General features: G+C 37.6%; 1 protein-coding gene across 1 annotated transcript in view; it reads right to left on the minus strand.

Annotated features, from left to right (window-relative positions):
* The window catches only part of LOC107689270 (BCR activator of RhoGEF and GTPase), a 46,553-nt gene extending 28,439 nt beyond the window's left edge, over positions 1 to 18,114 (minus strand). Inside the window, exons 1-3 of the mRNA XM_016487214.1 lie at positions 17,758 to 18,114; positions 16,228 to 17,604; positions 1,592 to 1,776 (exon numbers count right to left, since the gene is read on the minus strand). Coding sequence (XP_016342700.1) covers positions 1,592 to 1,776; positions 16,228 to 17,584 — 1,542 coding nt within the window. The 5' untranslated portion in view covers positions 17,585 to 17,604; positions 17,758 to 18,114. The remainder of the gene's footprint in view (positions 1 to 1,591; positions 1,777 to 16,227; positions 17,605 to 17,757) is intronic.
* Positions 18,115 to 19,356: the final 1,242 nt, after the last annotated feature.

Below are 19,356 nucleotides of genomic sequence, written 5' to 3' on the forward strand. Positions count from 1 at the left end.
TTTGAATCATCAGTGGCAAATTCTTTAAATATGAAAACGTACTCACGAAGCGCCAGACTGTCCTTGAAAAGTTGGAACTGCCCCACTTTATAGAAACAGACACCAGCATTGTAGGCTAAACAGTCCTCGTCCTCCGCAAAATGCGCTGCACACATCTGAATATCTGGGTTGAACTGTTCCGGAACAGTGTTGTAAATACAACGTAACCACTGATTTCTAGTCGTGTCCTCTTTTGGAAGGCCAAACAAAGTAGTTTCGCTTTCACAACGAAACACACAGCATCTGCACAACATGGCAGTGGCGGCGGCAACAGCGAGAATAAAAGTTACACCTTCTTTCTTTGAGTGAACATTTGGGCGGCGTTATGCAAATCTTCCCACACAGTGACGTAGACATGTGGGGGCGTGTTAGAACAAGCCGTTTTAGGTAGGCGTGGTTGACTCTTAACTTTTATAAAGAATATCTCTTTGGATTTGAGACTTTAGTCTTTGCAACTTTACAGATCTTCTTTATGCACCAAGAGCTTGTAACACTCCAAAAAGAGAAAAGAAAAATTGAAATTGCATCATATGACCCCTTTAACCAATGTCTTTGCTTCTGACCTTCGATGATCCAGTTCAACCATACCAATAACCAAAAATCTTACTCTAGACAAACATTTGTGTGTCTTTTTTTATTGCTGAAGTGTGTTGAAATTTCTTCTTCTGCATTCTACTGTACGGACGTAAATTGACTTTCCCTTCAGCCTGATTCATTAAACCTTTGGTGTGAAAAGGCTTTTATATTTGCCAAAAATATAACTTTTTTTATTTTAAAAACAAACAAGCAAGCCCTGTCCAGATTTAAAAAGTAACGCAAAAGTAACGTAACGCATTAACTAAGTAATGTAATTAGTATGGAGTAACGCAATATCGTAATGCATTACTTTTAAAAGTAACTTTCCCCAACACTGTTCCTCAGTAGGGTAATCTGGTCACACTTTTTTTTAAGGTCCAGTTCTCACTATTAACTAACTATTAACTACGACTTTTGCCTTAACAAACTCTTAATAACTGCTTATTAATAGTTAGTAAGGTAGTTGCTATATTTAGGTATTGGGTAGGATTAAGGATGTAGAATATGGTCATGCAGAATATGTGGTTTATAAGTACTAATAAACAGCCAATATGCTAGTACTATGCATGCTAATAGGCAACTATTTAACAGTGAGAATTAGTCCCTATACTAAAGTGTTACCAGTAAACCTCATAAAAACCTAAATCCTATCCCATACAGATTTAGGTCAACCATAGACCACATAATCCCATCTATGAATAAAGATAAAGAAAACAGAGGTCAAAAGTTCAGAGCATTCACACATTTGCATAACCACAAATGTTAAAGGATCCTTAAACCTAAAGTATAGGTAGCTACTGACCGATAAACTAAATGTAGATATTAAAATTCAGGTTGATACCAATTAGCTGAAATAATGAGCAGATCATGTTTTTACAATATATCATGCATCCATAACAATAATCATCTTACAAAAGACAAGACTGGGCTTTATTTAATGACTAAAACTAGTTCTCTGTATCTTAATGTCCCTTACTGATTTAGTGGACTCCAGGGACCCCGAGGAAGGGGTCTCTCTAAAGCATCGACCCTTCGTGTGAAGGCGCGGAGAGGAGAGGGAGTCATCCGTGTAAGACGCGACATCAGGCTGCATACGCTGGTCCTCCCCTCGATCGCCATCATAAACGTATGCTGGAGGCGGGGTCCCGCTAAACGGGATGTCTGCAAATGTAGAGAAGAGAGAGGTTGGATTGTCATACTTGACTAACAAGTGTAACATATGATTTTATTCACTTTTAAATCATATCAATAATTCAAAATGCGTGTAATATACAGTATTACAAATAATAATATACAATATAACAATAGTACATAATTTATCATCCATTGCCAGTAAGTGTCAAACAACAAAAAATGGGTTTTCAAGTCAAGCTTTCCATCATTTTGAGTGCTTGAAATAATCAATACGTCCTTTTACCAGAGAGTGTCTCGTACATCTCTTGTTATCTCTTAATGTAATCCACACAGAGGACCGAAACCTTAGCCAAAAAGACTTATTATAGGCTGAGCTTTTTCCTCTTCGCAATAAAGACCTTGACGTATAATTGAAAGCAACAGATAAAGTCTGCCAAGCGAAGACTACCAAAGCCATCAGGAATTCATCACCCATTTCAAATTTATTCTTGGAAACATTATCTACCATCTCGCTAAATCACAGCCTCAATTAAGCCTCCTGTTCATCATTAATGCATGATGCTGCAACTGAATTATTAAAAATGTGTGTAGTAAAATTCAGCGATTGAATTGTAATTTTCCCTCTGACAATATGAAGACGGATTGGATGTTTTATACTTACAAAAAGCATATTTATTTTTATGATTATTATTATTTATATTATTATTCTAGAAGTCCACCATAATGTGCTGTTCAATGTAATATGCAAAGCTGAATTAATTTCCTTTGTTTGAGTGGACTCTGGGAAGAAGAGATGAGTTTTTCACTAAACTTGAGCCAACATTTTCTTCACATAATCTGGTTGGTGCTGTGACAGACAGTATTTGTTCCACACCTTCAGGAAATATCACTGATACGAACCAAGAGAAAGAGTTTAAGAGTGGGAAGTCGAGTCAGTTCTTTGTATTCCTCAAGCCTGACACAACAAATGAACAATGAAAGACTAGACAACTGCAATCATGCCTCTGTCATGACGGAGACCCTTTTCAACTGGCAGTGAAAGGACGATATGAAAGTTAAAACCACGACAGTCCACTGGTGGAAATGTGAAACCGAAGTCAAAGTAGTCCATTTAGGACAAAACTGACAAGACCCCATTGAGCGGAAACTAAAACCTCTTAATCACTCAAATAGCAATGAATAATTCAACACCATTGTTCTTGTTTTAATTACCATTGATGAGGATTAAGGGCTACATGGATGAATAGCTGCATTAGTGATGCCATTTTAATATACTGAGCATGTTCAAATTTTAAAATGAGGAGCAGCTGCTGAGCTGAAGGCAAACAAATGCACTTCATGCAATCTAAATAAACAACACAACTGTGCTTAAGGGAACAGTTCACCCAAAAATGACAAATGAGGTATAGTAAAACTTACCAAATTCATTGATAATAATAATAAGAAATGTTTCCCGATCATCATATTAGAATCATTTCTTAAAGATCTTGTGACACTGAAGACCGGAGTAATGATGCTGAAAATTAATTCATTCAAGTTATATTGAAATGTGGTAATATTTCTCAATATTGCAGTTTTTAGTGTATTTTTGATCAAATAAATGCAAATGAGCATGAGAGACTTCTTTCAAAAACATCAAACTTCTTTAAAAAATAAATAAATAAATCGTACAGACTCCAAACTTATGAACAGTACCATAGTTTTGTAAAGGAAAAAATATATAATAGAATCCCTTTATATTTATTATTCATATTTTAGCAAAAATATATGTTATTTGCGATGCGTCTTAAAATTGGTGTCCAAAAATGCCAGTCTTCCGATGGAATTAGCGTGTGTGGAACAGACTCACTGGTCAAGGTGACTGTGAATCAGTAATTGAGGAAGTGTGCAGGGATGTCTGACCAAGACACTCAACTTTCCAGAGGAAACACACACATTTGATGCAAGGTCATCTTTCCAACAAAAACACACATTCACACGTTAAAACACCTAGGCTATAAACTGAGGAATATGAAAATGATTATAAATTACGAAAACTGTATTATCAATAAATCAATAAATAAATAAACAGATTGATGAATGAATGAACCCGATTAAAAACATTGATAGCCATAATAATGATTAAAATGCTATTAATTCATTATCCTAAACCAACTTTCAACATAATAAAGTTCACCAGTCAAAGGCTTAGACAGGGAAAGAATTCCTTGGAGCAATTTCATGTCTACACTTGCCCATCCACAGCAGTTCTCATGTCGCACTGTCAAACAGCCTCACAGACACAATCAGGAAGTCTTAAAAAGGCTTTCGGTGGAATAAAGTGGTAAAAAATTACCCCCGTTTCCTTGGAAGGAAACATTAATAACTGAGAATTTATCTCTGAAATGAAGAAGACTCAAAGCTATTATATAATGCTATTTAAATCTACAAATGGTAAAGACACTAATAGAGAGCTTGGACTCCTGAACCTAAAATCACAGTCCTCTGCTTAGCAATGAACAGGGCAACCAAGTGCAGATGGTTCAGTGTCTGCTGGCAGAGAATACAAACGCATCACACAGTTCAACACGAGGCAGATTAAACTGCCATGACGCAATATCAGCATTTCTATCCTGCTATAATACCAAAATAAGTCGCCCCATCCTTAGTCTTTTTCCTTGCAGCAATATGTGCTCACACACACTCACAAACCACACACAGATCATCTTAATCCGTGTTTGAATATGATCCCAAAGGCAGTTGAAAGCGCCAGATGTGTAAGGCCAGGAAAAATCCATCTCAGGATCAGATTCACTGATCTACTCTAACATAACCAGCTGCTCATAACTATCTTCTCTAACTCGAGGATCAAAGTTTATCCAATGCTGCATTAGATGATCTGAAAATTCTATAGTGAAAATGTTCCCGTGTGGTAGGTCATGTATAATAAAGACAAAAAAGCAAATAAATAATAAAATAAGAAATAAAATAAACACAAACAAACACACACACACCTATATGTGTGTGTGTATAATTAAATTATGTATATAATATAAAATAATTTAAATATAAATATATATATAAAATATATAAAACATATATACAGTATCTCACAGAAGTGAGTACACCCCTCACATTTTTGTAAATATTTTATTATATCTTTTCATGTGACAACACTGAAGAAATGACACTTTGCTACAATGTAAAGTAGTGAGTGTACAGCTTGTATAACTGTAAATTGTAAATTTGCTGTCCCTTCAAAATAACTCAACACACAGTCATTAATGTCTAAACCGCTGGCCACAAAAGTGAGTACACCCCTAAGTGAAAATGTCCAAATTGGGCCCAAAGTGTCAATATTTTGTGTGGCCACCATTATTTTCCAGCACTTCCTTAACCCTCTTGGGCATGGAGTTCACCAGAGCATCACAGGTTGCCACTGGAGTCCTCTTCCACTCCTCCATCACGACATCACGGAGCTGGTGGATGTTAGAGACCTTGCGCTCCTCCACCTTCCGTTTGAGGATGCCCCACATATGCTCAATAGGGTTTAGGTCAGGAGACATGCTTGGCCAATCCATCACCATGTACACGTAAATCCAACACATGAAACAAAGGATGTGACCTATGTGCGTGTATCAAAAGCCTGTTGGTACTACAGTTATTTTATCTGGAACATGTGGTTATTGTATTTTAAATTTCCGTAACACCTCAAAGACAAACTGGTGGACCATTTTCCCCTCAGAAGGGAGACGATCTAAATATAGCAGGCAGGAAAAAGCTCTTCAGTGCACTGACAGCCATTCAACTGTTACTATTTTGGATAAAGCAACTTCCTGTTTATGACACACCGTCTACAACGTCACATCAACACCAAAGCAACATCACAGATAAGATATCGACACAGATTCAGTACTTTTTCAAGTCTCCATTTAGTTTTGGCCATTTTTCTTGGGTTCACAAAGTCGAAAAATACTTTGGCATCCTGCAAAAGAAACAATAGAAAAGGAACAAGCCTATTTACACAGAGGAAGCAGGTCAAATATCAATGTCATTTCAGTATGTTACTCTTCTTCCTCCCTAGTCTGATGTTTGGACCTGAATCCGAAACGTCAGTGGGAACCTAAAAAAATAAGTTCCCCTAAAAACGAAAAAATTATCACCAATTAAGGTTAGTAAACTATCCAAAGTCAATAGAATACAAACTTTTCTAAGTTCGGGGAAATGTTTGGTTAGTCATTACCTATTTGAACCAATAGTATTTGATTTAATTTACTGGAACTACAGTATTTCTAGTTCAGGTCACTTTTCTTCATCTTTCATTTGATGTGTCAAGTATCCCCTCTAAAAACAAAAAATGGCACAAAGGGAAGTGAGAATGTCAATGATAGAATCAGGTATTTCTTAATATATTTCACAAGGTCCATAAAAAGGCATGTAGGAATGATGAAAGCCCATTCGTTTTAATATGACCTTCACATTCCTGGACACTCTCAATCATCATTCTTCACATTATGATATAAAAAGGCTAACAGCAGTCCCAGGTAAATGTGGGAGGACAGAATGCATTTATTTGGATCGCTTTAACACCCCAGTCTGTGATGAACACTCAGTAGGGTAGATTCCATGATGACAGGTCTGTGGGAACGGCCCCCCTTCATGTCTTTCTTTGTAAACTGGAATTGTAAACATCTCCACACTTCACTCACTGACTCAGACTAAAAGTCTGGACTTGCTCAATTGAGCTGTTTTCATAACTGGTGTAATAATCGAATGACAATGGTGGAAGGTAGCATAGTCACAGTGCCTGAATAAAACAATATGTAGGCCTACATTTCTGAGATGGATGATGGGAAACATTTTGTAAACAGCCTAAAATTACATTTCAGAAAATGTGTTTTCGGGTCATTGTACGACAATGGACAACTAACAAAAATCAACTCATAAAACCTTTTTGACATTTTTATTTTTCACATCAAAACAATTTATCTATCTAGGTATCCTTTGTTCTTTTTATGCTTCGTTCTATCATTCTCACTCACTCTATCCTTTTGTTTTATTGTCCACTATATCCTTAGTTTTTATTTTGCTCGCTCTATCCTGCATTCCATCACTCACTCTATCCTTTATTCTTGCCTTATCGTTTGCTCTATCCATTGTTCTTTCGCGCTATCGTTTGCTATATCCTTCTTTCTGTTCTATTGTTCGCTCTATTCTCTTTTTTTCGAACCTTCACTCTATCTATCTATCTATCTATCTGTCTATATATATATCTATCTATCTATCTATCTATCAGCTATTTTTTAAATCAATCAAAACATGAACTTTGCAACTCTAAGTTTTCACGCTGAATGTCCTGAGCTCAATTTGATGAAACTATTATGACAAACATGCCTCATCTTGCTGCCAGTCCAAACACTTTAAATCAAATTTGGGTTTTAAAATACCCAAATATCTGGTCCCTGTCTCCTACTGGGACAAACACTCAGCAGGCAGATAAAGCGAGTGACACCTAAATCCAGCTCCTGATCGGTACGGGTTAATGATGGGGCCACTGGCCTTTACTCCACACACATCGATTTCAGGAGATGCCTCTGAGAGTAGGGAGAAAAGTGCCGTGGTGTTAAAAGGATTTGCTTCTTCAGTAAATCAATGGAGCTCTCGACAGCACAGTCACCGGGGAGGCGGGCGGTCATGCGGGTGAGAGTGGAAATGGATTTTACCAGAAAGTCACGCAGACACATTTGCATGGCTACAAGAGGCAACTAAAAAATAGCCTCCGTCAAAGGCAATTCACTTAGGACAGCCAGTTGAGGAGTCAATACAAGATTTGTTTAGATTGATTCAGGAGGAAAAATAGCAGCTGGTCGATAAATGGGATGCCTTATGTACTGTATATAGTATCAGCATAGGACAATGACCAAAAATGTTTGCTTTTTCCTAGCATAAAATGCTCTTAGTAATTCTGTGTCACCCTAATGTCTGGTGCGATTTTGACAATTTAGGGAGTGGAAAAGCATAGCTGTGCCTAATATTCATAAAAAGGAATTAAAATAGCAATGGCTTTCTGCAGGACTATTAATACGCATCTCTCTGTCCTTCTGAAGGAAAAGCGCACAGTCCTATCAAACGCAGCCTGTTGGCAAAGTTTGGCTCTACAACAGATCTTATGGTTACTTTAAAACGCTTTTCAGTGTAATAACGTAATCACATTAGATTAAAACAATTAGTCTAACCAACATTTTAATATCTAAACTGACCATCTAAGCAATTAAGCATTGGTAAGACCATTAAACCAGTGGTTGGCATGGCAACTAAAGACTCTGCGGTATTCAAAAGCTTAAGCCTTCGATAAATCAGCAGTGAAACATTTCTGCTTATTTCGCACTGTGGAAAGAGATGGAGTACAGGCCAGATTTACTCAATTGTTTTCCCAAGTGAACTTTATAAGCAAATCCCATCCACATACTGAATCAAAATCAAAACTCAGGGCCTGGGAAAGGGTGGCACTAGCGCTGGACCTGAGGAGCGCATGTGTTTAACCACACACCGTCTGCTGGTTTGGCTGATGGCCAAGTGGTTGGCCCTCATGCTTCATCAAAACACTTCCATCGTCCGTCATCTGCTGACATGGAGGAGGAATCAAAATGACCACACCACAATCATTAAATTCTCTTTATTTATTTACCAGATAGGTTGAGAAGAGCTAATGAGAATCAGGGCAGGACTACAAAACATACTCATTAAAAATGCTTAAACAGATCTGAGTGGGAACAGGGTATATCAATGCTTAATAATAATAGTCCAGGTCTGTACTTCTGTAACACTGTGAACACAACCAACAACACACATCTGGGCCCAAAATTGTGACTTAAACGATCTAAAATAAGTAAATATATGTGACAAAACTAAAAATCAGTGCTTCCTGAACACAACAACAAACACGGTGCAAGTTATTATGTCTCAGATGCAAAAAAAAAAGACTCTTATGAACTGAGAATGACTCTTATGAATCAGTCAAAATTATTCATGAAACATGTTACTGATTCAGACTTGGAGGCAATACTGAGTTCACAACTGACTCCCTTACTGAACTGAGTATCATTTTTGGTCCTATTCAAAATGAACCCATCGTGATATTTATTTCAGGTTAGTCAGACTTACATCAGTCTGTTTACTGACAGGTTGTCAAATATTTACAAGAAACATATTTAAAACACAGTTTTGTTTAAATATATCAATAACGGTTTTAAAAAAAATTAAGATTGAAATTTAAATATTTTACAAAACTATGACTGTTTTTCTATGACTTTGAACTTTTCTTCCTAAACAAGCAGAAATATTCTTTCAAAACAGACTGATATTGATAAGGCACATATACAATAAGGAAAATTACAGTAACAGCGTCAAACTGGAAATAATTTATACTAATTACAACTAGAAAAAATACCCTAGTGTATATTACGTAATTTGTCAGTCCGTGTACTTAAACATCATTCATCTCAGCACACAGCAATGATTGTTGTTAAAGCACTAGTAAAAAACTCTATACTCAATGAAGTTCACAACTGAAGTGCTGCTGAAAAATCAGCTTTATTGAGTCATAATATCATTTGTCATCTAAAAAGTAGTTTGGCTCCTAAATGTTTCATGAGAGTTTTTTTTATTTTTGTCTGGAGCCATGAACATCCATAGTACATACACAGAGCAGAGAGCATCAACAGTAGCCACTAACGGCAGTATATCACATGCCGAACATTAACATAAGGAACTTTTATCATAACACCACAGAAAAATATCCTATATCTTATAGGTGATGTATCTGACCTCCAGGCTGCACTTTACACCAACCACTTTCCACACATGACTGCGCAACAGCCCCCAGGGGTCAGTGCCTGTGCTCATGAGCCACTTTACATTTCATTAGCCGTGTATTTACCACACTTCTCAAGCAGCTGAGACATTCCATAAACACTTTAGGGAAGGAGCACAGAAGGCCCATTCAGTCCCGCCAGGGAATCTGGGTAAGCCCCAGAGAGGGATCAGGGCACACAGCAGAGGAACAGTGGAAAGTTAAACTTTGTATTTTTACGGTCTTGTCTGCTTGATATTATCACCATAAAGTTCAGTTTTTTTTAATTGTACAAATGTACAAATAAACGTTCCTCAAAAGCCTAACGTATAGTTTTTGATACTCACATTTTAACATGATTTTTCCAAAAAATTATGTATGGATAATCAAGTAAATCAAAGTTATTTCAGTACAGTAAGTGTTCATCCTCAAATATTATTAACAATATAAAAGTTACATTTCCATGATAAAAAAATAGTAGAGCCTTTACTGAAAAATGACGTACCACAACCTGAAGGTGGACGTTTTTAGCAATATAATGAAAGGCCTTTTTTACTTCCTAAAAATGTATAAACTATAAGCTAAGTCATGTAGTAGATTGTGTACAACAGGTTTTTCAGCAAAGTTCTGATAACTGATGATTTGATGACAATGAATTCAGGTTGATAATTTAGAATCTTTAAAAAATGTGCATATCAACTATGATACAGTCGGCTTTATAGGGTTAACATCAAATAGGAATCTGAAGACAGGCAGTTGTGGTAGTATAGGGAGGCAGCCGAGGGTTATGATGTTACTGTGAATCACAGGGGACCGAAGAGAACAGAAAGACAAAGAAAATTAGGTCAGATAGGTTATGCTGCTGAGGGGAAATGTAGGAGAGGGTGGTCCTGTAGCAGACGAGAGGGACTAGTGCAGAATTAGGCAGGGAGGTGACATGGTGGAGTAAGATGAGAACCACACAATGTACCTCAGGGGAAACACACAACACTGCCTGATTCAGTCACTGTGCTAAAAATGCATTCAGGAATGGAAAACTACATAGTTAAGAAAACGGATGTACGATATATCAGTAACATATTAGTTATTGGCTGATATTCGAGATTTGGATATTTAATTGTGTATGCTCATTTCTCCTACTTTTACATTAAGATTACATATGTAAAAACATAAAAGTAAAAAAAATCACTGTATTTACATTCTTAATACATGTTCTCAGTCTCACTTAAAAATGACACTTACATAAAAAATTTAAAAAGTTTCAGGACTGAAAACCTGCATTCAGGTCTGAAAAGGTCCAATCAATTCCTGATGGATAAAATCAAGTGCCACCCTACATACCCTAACATTCAAAAGCTTGGGTTCAGTAAGGTTTGTAATATTGATGAAAGAAGTCTCTCAATGCTGCTTTTATTTAATCAAAAATACAGTAAAAATAGTAATATTGTGAAATATTGTTACAATTTTAAATACCCGTTTTCTATTCCAATATATTTTAAAATGTAATTTATTCCTGCGATAAGAAAGCTGAATTTTCAGCATCATTACTTCAGTCTTCAGTGTCACATGATCCTTCAGAAAGCATTCTGATATAACTATCAATGTTGAAAACAGTTCCTATTTTTGTGGAAACCTTGATTTTTTTAGGATTCTTTGATGAATAGAACGTTCAAAAGAACAGATACAGAACAGATACAGAAAAAGTGGCAGTAGAGACAATTTTATAAATGCCTCTACTGCCACTTTTGATTAATTTAATGTGCCATTGCTAAATAAAAGTATTACTTTATTTCCAAAAAAAACCTTGTACTGACCCCAAACTTTAGAACATTATATTTTCATGTTGAATATCCTGTTTCATCTGAGATACCCACATTATGAAGGGGTTGGGAACAAATTTTAAAACCATTAAAACACCAACAGAATCCACAGGAAGCCAGAAAAACACTGATTGCAAACCCCAGAAAAGCAAGTTCTTCAGGGTCCATTTGAAGTTACAACACCACTGAAATAGTTTCATGATGATGCTGTTTACTCTTGCCAACAGGGCCCCTTTGCAACTCTTTCCGTCATTGACATCGTCCTCTGTGATCAAGAGAATATTCTGCATTCGTGACGTAAGAAAACACATTGTGTGAAAAGGAAGAGGCTTTTTTGGTGGCACAGCAACAGCCATTTTCAAACTTGTGTCAATCATATCTGTTTGTTGAGGTAATTGTTGAGATTTTTCTCCTTTTGTTGGTGTTCCTCTTTAACAGAACAAACTGTAGGGTTATTTTATCAAACATGCTACTAAAAGTTGACACTCAAAAAAGGAAAAAAAAGGACAAGCCTTTCAATATTTCCTTTCCAAACTTTCTGTTTTAATACAGGAAAGAAGACCTTGTCAAATCATTCCATGAGGTCTTTAAGCCAAGATATAAAACTAATTCTTAGAAATCAGCTAATTCTACAAGAATATAAATGCGTATAAATGTTTTGTGACGGTTTCTTCCTATATATGGGTTTACATCTATGCTGCATAAAATAACACACCAGTGTGTTTGTGTGATTCAGAGAGGGAAGCTCCTCCCATCAAATGACAGTAGTGAGAAAGATGTTGTGCTCTTTCCCCTGCAGCTGGTGATGGTGGTGCAGCTGGACCCATGCCAGCCTGGCCTCAGCCCTGCCCTCGTTAACACAGTCCAACCCCCAGGACAACAGGTGACACACAAACAGTCACACATAGAAAAAAGGCCAGTTAGTGTGTCTTAGGGCATTGGAAGTGCAAAATTACAGCTTAACAGACCACATAAGTAGACTGTTTGAAAAGAAGCAAATTACATGCAGCGGTCGCTGCTGCTGTCAGGCTTTAGGCGCACATGGTGCACGTTTGATGTTGTATGCACAGTATTTCTGATGTTGAGGCTTTCTTTGGATTTATGGGCTCTGGCAGATGATAAAACAGAAAAACAACAAGAAGGATAGCCAGCAAATACCTCTCACCATTTCCAAAGCCTTGCTGAATGTGAAGCACAGATTCTGTTTGCAAAGCCTCAAAATAATCAAGAATTTTACAAAAAAACAAAGATAAAGTCCATTACCACCTGTTATCAGAAAGGATTTCCATGCAGGAGGGTTGTGCGCCATTCAAAATTTAATGCATTCTAAATTTCAACTGAATTCCTGAATTTGAATTGAGGTAACAAACGGTATAAATAATTTCGAATCAGGAATTACAATGAACTGAAATTTAAAGAAATTAGACAGACAGACAGACAGAAAGACAGACAGATAGATAGACTCAAATTCATACTCAGGAACTGAAAGCCAATTCTTTAATTCCTGAAATTTTCCCAACCTTGCCATGCAAAACCCACAAGCCTGAAAAAACCTATATCTTACAGCCAGACTTTTTTAGCTCAAGCCAGCATGCACAGTGAACTCGAGAGTCTGTGAGGACTTTAACAAATGACTATTTATTTTAATAATACAGGCAGGATTAGGTTGTCTGCCAGGGCCGGTCTGTTCCTTAGAGGTGACTTTTAACACCCAGTTGACGGAAGAGAAATCTGCCAGATTTTGCTTCCCAAGAAAAAATGGCAAATGGTAAAACTACATAAGAGCCACCTGATCTCTTTCACTGACTGGTTCTGTCAGCATAATGCCCACAAGTCAGACTCAATCCATTTCAAGCCCACCAAGCACAACACCTGCGATCGATCATGACAGCAATCGCCGAGGTGGATCCTGAAAAACGAGTGAAAAATAATTGTTTTACCACAGAAGAGGCCTAAGGAATTTTTTTATTGTGGGTGTTACCTCAATGGATTTCCATCAAGATGTCTTTTCCTCATTGCAAAATAACCTCTGGCATGTATAAGCCACTTTCGTGACTATATACAATGTATGTCGCTTATATAAGTATCAGTAATTTCACAATAGAAGAGGATTTTCAGAAATATCAGGGCAGTTACCACAGACTGTGGCGCAACATGTGCTTGTTTGACAAGCGCACGTGGCTGCAGTGCTGATGTTTACACGAGTGAGGGGCACTAGGTGAGCATGACTGAGATTTTTGAGGACTAAAATCTGCGCATCACGCTCCCTGATCACTCTCTTTCAGGGTAACGGATCTAATGGAGACCGTTTTAATCTATCTGGCAAGACTCGAAAGTGCAGTTTTTGAACAGCTCGAGGGCATTAGATCAAGATCGCAGAAAATAATTTGGAGAAAGCTTAGAGACCGCCTGAAGAACGGCTGCAATTCCCACTGGTGTAAATCATGATCCTGTCACTGAAACGCAACTTTACACTGATCATTTGCAATTTGTTTGTGGCGTGCTGAGTTTGCAGGTCTGCGCTCTCTCTGCCTGCTTATGTAACTAGCTTGGACTGAGCTGATGAGCTCTTTTCTGCTTGAAAGGAGAAATATGTGCTCTTGGCTCTGAAGTCTTCTCTCAGTTTCTCTATTTTTTGTCAAACTGCACTTAGAAAATTTAACTTAAAGAGTTAGTGTCTTATTGACTATTTCATAAGATATTAAGACAGTCTCCAACTGTAGGCTGTAATGCAAAGTAAATACATAATGAAACAAGATGTGAACCAACATGAGCAATACAATTACGATGTATTCAGCTTGATCTAGATTGTATCATTACTGTGCTCTTGCGTAATCATTTAACACTAATGTTCTGTTTTGAGACTCTAAGGCCCAGTTAAAATGGCTTGATATGACATATCTATGTGATTTTTTATTCATTATAAACTAAATTTCAACTTGACAACATGCTTTCAAATGTTCTCCAAAAATGGACACTACATATAACTAATACTGCAGTTCAATTGGTCATTTTTACTGTTTTTGAAAGTATTTTCTTATGCTCACTAAGGTTACATTTTTTTCAGTAAAATAACTGTTCTCTATTTGAGAATATATATTGTAAAACTTAAATATATTACGGTGATGCAAAGCTGAAATTTCAGCAGCCATTACTCTACTCTTCAGTGTCCTTCAGAAATCAATTTCATATGCTGATTTGGTGCTCAAGAAACATTTCTTATTATTATCAATCAGAACAGTTGTGCTTCTTAAAATGTTTGTGGGAATTTTTTTTTTCTAACAATCGTTTAATTAATTTAATGCATCCTTCCTTAATAAAAGTAATAATTTCATTTCTTATACATCATTGGGTCTCTGGGACTCCAAATAAAGTCGATCTGAACAAAACATGAGTGTTCAAGTTGCTACACCAGTTGCTGCATGTTCAACCAAAGAGTGTGAATGATTGTGAAAATGAAACTGTTAAAAGCCTAAACTGCTGAGTGCAGGACTGCTTCAAACTGACACTTTGCTACAGACAACATCTCTTCATTGTATTTTGTCGACCCACAGTTCAAGAGGAAAACCAGTCTGAATGGCTCCAATACATACCATTTGCATTGTGACCATACATTCAAATGCATTATAGCTCGCATTAACAATGAAGAACCATTCTTTGCGTTTCCATTCAAACCAATATAACCACAGATGTCTGATCGTTTAGTCCAAGTGACATCTTCAGTTCCCCTCTTAGTTTGTTTCTTGTAATTAGCCTTTCACCCCTCCCCCAACAAAAAGCTTTGCTTAGTCCACCATGCTAGATGACCCCTTTAGCTTAATTATCCCTAAGCAGGACAACACTACTGTGAACTGATGCATAAACGCTCTGAGTGGACAGAGAGTGAGCGACTGCACTGCCTCAGGCCATTCTTGGCCTCAAACGCTGCAGATCAGATCAGTCATATCATGACAGCAAGATAAGGACAGGGAGAAACCACATGGACAGCTCAAACAAAGAAGACAGGAAGTAGAACGCTAGAAATGTAGTTGGAAAAATAAAAACACAAAAAATTATGGATTTGCTTCAACTTGTATCATAGTCCAGGGGGTTTCAATCCTGGGTACAGGGGTTGCTTGACTAGATAGTGGAGAAATTTGACAGAAAGAAAAAGCTTTTTATAAAACATATTCTTAGGTCAAAGTTAACTTTTTGACTGATGATACTAATTAAATACTTTAAATGTTATAATTTTATAACACATTTTCCAAATTTGATGTTATTACGGTTTCATTCGGCTTTCTAAAGGCTGGTTCATAAGATTAATCACAATTATTGAATTTTTGCCCTGATTTTTTATGAATATTTTAAATAACAGTTAATACAAAGTACACATTTTCTAGATAATATCTTAAAATTTGTTTTGGATTTAGTTCAGTGACAACATAAAAGCCAACTCTTTTTCAAGCCAAAACTATTCTTCAATAGTTTTCCTCACACAATATAAATGGGTCTTTATGCATGAAATATACAGGTGCATCTCAATAAATTAGAATGTCATGGAAAAGTCCATTATATACTGTATATTATATCATGTGTGTATAAGGAGGTAAGTTTGAAAATCACTGAGATACTCAACAAACTATGACCCAATCAGATACATGTTAAATAGGTTGCACAAGTAAAGACCTATAAAAGACAAGTAATTGACATAAAATGTCATTATAATGGATCTTTGTGCCTTTTCTTATTATACTCCCACTGTGGGACAATGAAATCCTATTAACGTCCCACCAAACAGACATTACAATACATATAAAAGTAAACACTGCAAGAATGTTGTCTTACCCAGATCTCCATGGAAACTGCTGAAGTTGTTGGAGCTTCCGTCAGCAGGCCAGGTCTTGCGGACACCAACAACATTGGTGTCGGAGAGTGCTAGCTGTTGCTTGAGATGCTTCTGGGACTGTGGGGTAGGGGGGCTGCCACTCTCAAAAGACTGCTGGGAGTGCTGGGATGGAGAGCGACTCTTCTCTCGGTACATTCTGTAGGCGGTGGGGCTCGGGGACACGTGGCTGGACTGCCCTGAGGAGAAGTCTTCTTCGCTGGACGTCAGGTTTTCATTGGAGCTGCAATCCGGCGTGTATCCATCCTCAAAACTCCCAGGTGAGTAAGACCGCCTGGGCCAGGTCAAGTGCAGGTCCTCTCCATCTCCCATAATGCCCCCCACATAAACAGTCGTATAGGGCTGACAGTCTGACTGGTGCCAGTTCTGCTGAGTAGCTCTTCTTCCATTAAGTCTTGAAGAACTATCCTTAAGGAACCCAGGGTTTAGATCGGGCTCCTCGTACTCACAGTTGTAACCGCTCTCCATTGCTCTTTCATGAGAACGCTCTGGTTTACGGATGTCCTCAAAAGCAGTGGACAGATTACCCGGGACAGAATGCAAAGACCTCTTGCGTTCCATCTGCATAACTTGAGTGCCCAGACTACTTATCTTCTCTGAGACATCTCTATCATTGACCCCAACAAGACTTTTCTCGTGATGGTACTCCATGTTGACGTAGTAAGGCCTCTCGCTTTTCCCCTCACCGGATGTTTGAGAATTGGCTCTTCTGATACGCTCAAAGTTTGACCGAAGCGCAGCAACTCCCAACCCCGTGGTGACCTTCTCCTTTGGTGGAGACTCTGGAACGCCATCCGCCTCATGGTGCGCAGGTCCACGTCCAGCAATGGGCCTGAGGGGAGCTTCAATGCTCCTATTTTTGTATGGAGACATCCCGTCAACTTCCCCATCTCTGCTTTTCTGCCTGTCCAAGTCACATCCCACCACCTTAACACAAGGCTGAGACTCATGACTCTCCTCTGCAGCGGTTGTGTGCTTCATTTTGGCAGGGAGACACCTGCTTCCATCGGCTTTCTGATGATGCTCATCCATGGACGCTGGCTTATGCTCACCTTGCGAGACCCTACCGAAACCCCATCGCTGAGAGTCATGACTTCTCCGCTCCTTGGCTAGAAGCGTTTGCAGGTAGATCATTCGAAAACGCTCCTTGTTCACTTCCATCTCCAGACGCCTAATAGAATCTCGGCATTTCTCCAGCTCCTGCTCAATGTCTCCAACAGAGTTCAAAGACATCTCAGGAGGATCTGAGTCAGGGAACTGAGCTTTCCATGCTTCCACAAAGCCAGCAGGTTCTACCATGATTGCTTACTGCTGGTTTACTTTTTTTAGGAGCGAAAAAAAAAATTACATGTTAAAATCACTTGTTTGTAAGAATACACCCAAAGCCATGCTGATTTATAACTTCATATCCGACATCTGAACTTGTCCTGTGAACATGCAGAACATCATCTCAACATCTGATAAACACTTACTCCGCTGATCTTGGACAGACACACAAGGTAAACACTAAAAGCAGAGCTGAAACATCCATGTGCACTTCAAACATCTATTGACATCTGCGTTTCATGCCATTTAAATGGCAAATGATGACTGAGAATCCCTTGTACGCGTGCAAAATTCACTTCTCCCTCATGTTAGCTCATGAAATCTTTTTTTTTTTTTTTTGCTGATTTCAGTTATGTATCCAAAGAAGTTGTCGGAAATTAGCCCTGTTATTCTCTCAAGCGTCCGTATTTCTCAGAGATACGCTGTACTCTCGCAGGGCTGCCACTGGCATCGCTGTCCGTCACTTCATATGATCTGACTGTATCTGCTCTGTCTCTCTCTCGCTCTCAGTGCTGCTGCAGGAAAGAGGTGGGACTAGACGAGTACATGATTAATAGCGACTGCCCAGACAATCTCAGTTTAAAGACACAGACTCGGCTATTCAGGAACAAACAAAAAGAAAACGTGCAAAAACTGTTTGCGACGCGTAAGTAGCGGGCTTATTTTCCACTCCCTTACTCGCAAATTCGCAGAGACATTCGTCAGTATCGTATAGGATTTATCACATATGATTGATGTATAATTTTAATTGTAAACCAGATATTAATTACCTCACATTTTCAGACCCTATCAATATTTATGAAAAAAATATCGCTTCTGTAGAATTTTAAACTTATTCTGTTGTGATACACCTGACAGTATTATTGTAAACTTCTGTGGCATTTTGTAACGTCTGTCATTTGAGCTTGTCTCCATCTAGCGTTTCTGTATGGAACAGCAGTTGATCGTTTTGACTGTAGCCACAAAGTTTTCATCTGTATCAAACTTTTGAACTGTTGTCCCATTTAATCACCTAACCTTAAAAAAAATAAAATAATAATATATATATACACACACACACACACACACACACACACACACACACACACGTGGTTTTATTCTGTACAAACCATTATTTTGTAAGTGTGTGTGTGTGGGGTTCAGGTAAACACTGTTGTGGGAACAAAATGTCCCCACAAAGATGGCAATATCTGAAATCCTTGTCCTTGTGGGAGACTTTTTTTGGCCCTATGAGGAAAACCATAATTTTCATAAGGGTAGGTTTAGGAGTAGGGTTAGTGTAGGGGGATAGAATATACAGTTATCATCTAAGATAAATCACTTATAGTGTAAAAATAATTCATTACATTTGGTTATCCCTAAACTGCAAACAAGTTCTATAGAAACTATCTGTTGAATCTATATCTATAGATGCACCAAATGATTCACTGATTAAGCATTAAAATTAGTTCGATTAAAAATATATACAAATGTATTAAACTGAATGAGGAGACATGCAAATAAAAAGTCTGATAGTAAGAGCTTTATGAAAGGCATTTACTGTGAATTAAACCTTTATAGATGTGTAGTGAAAAGGATATTTTGTGATGGTGTGTATTGTAATAAGAAAATTATGTTTGAAAAATGTTTGAAAAAAGTGCACTTTTGATGATCTGTTGTGATATTACACTAAGAATTTTGAAAATTTAAGAGCTGCTTGTGAAAATAGTACAAAAGTGAATAAAAAAAACTAGTTCTTTAATGTT

This window comes from Sinocyclocheilus anshuiensis, unplaced genomic scaffold (assembly GCF_001515605.1).
Source record: "Sinocyclocheilus anshuiensis isolate Anshui unplaced genomic scaffold, SAMN03320099.WGS_v1.1 scaffold1255, whole genome shotgun sequence".
Taxonomy (NCBI): Eukaryota; Metazoa; Chordata; class Actinopteri; order Cypriniformes; family Cyprinidae; genus Sinocyclocheilus; species Sinocyclocheilus anshuiensis.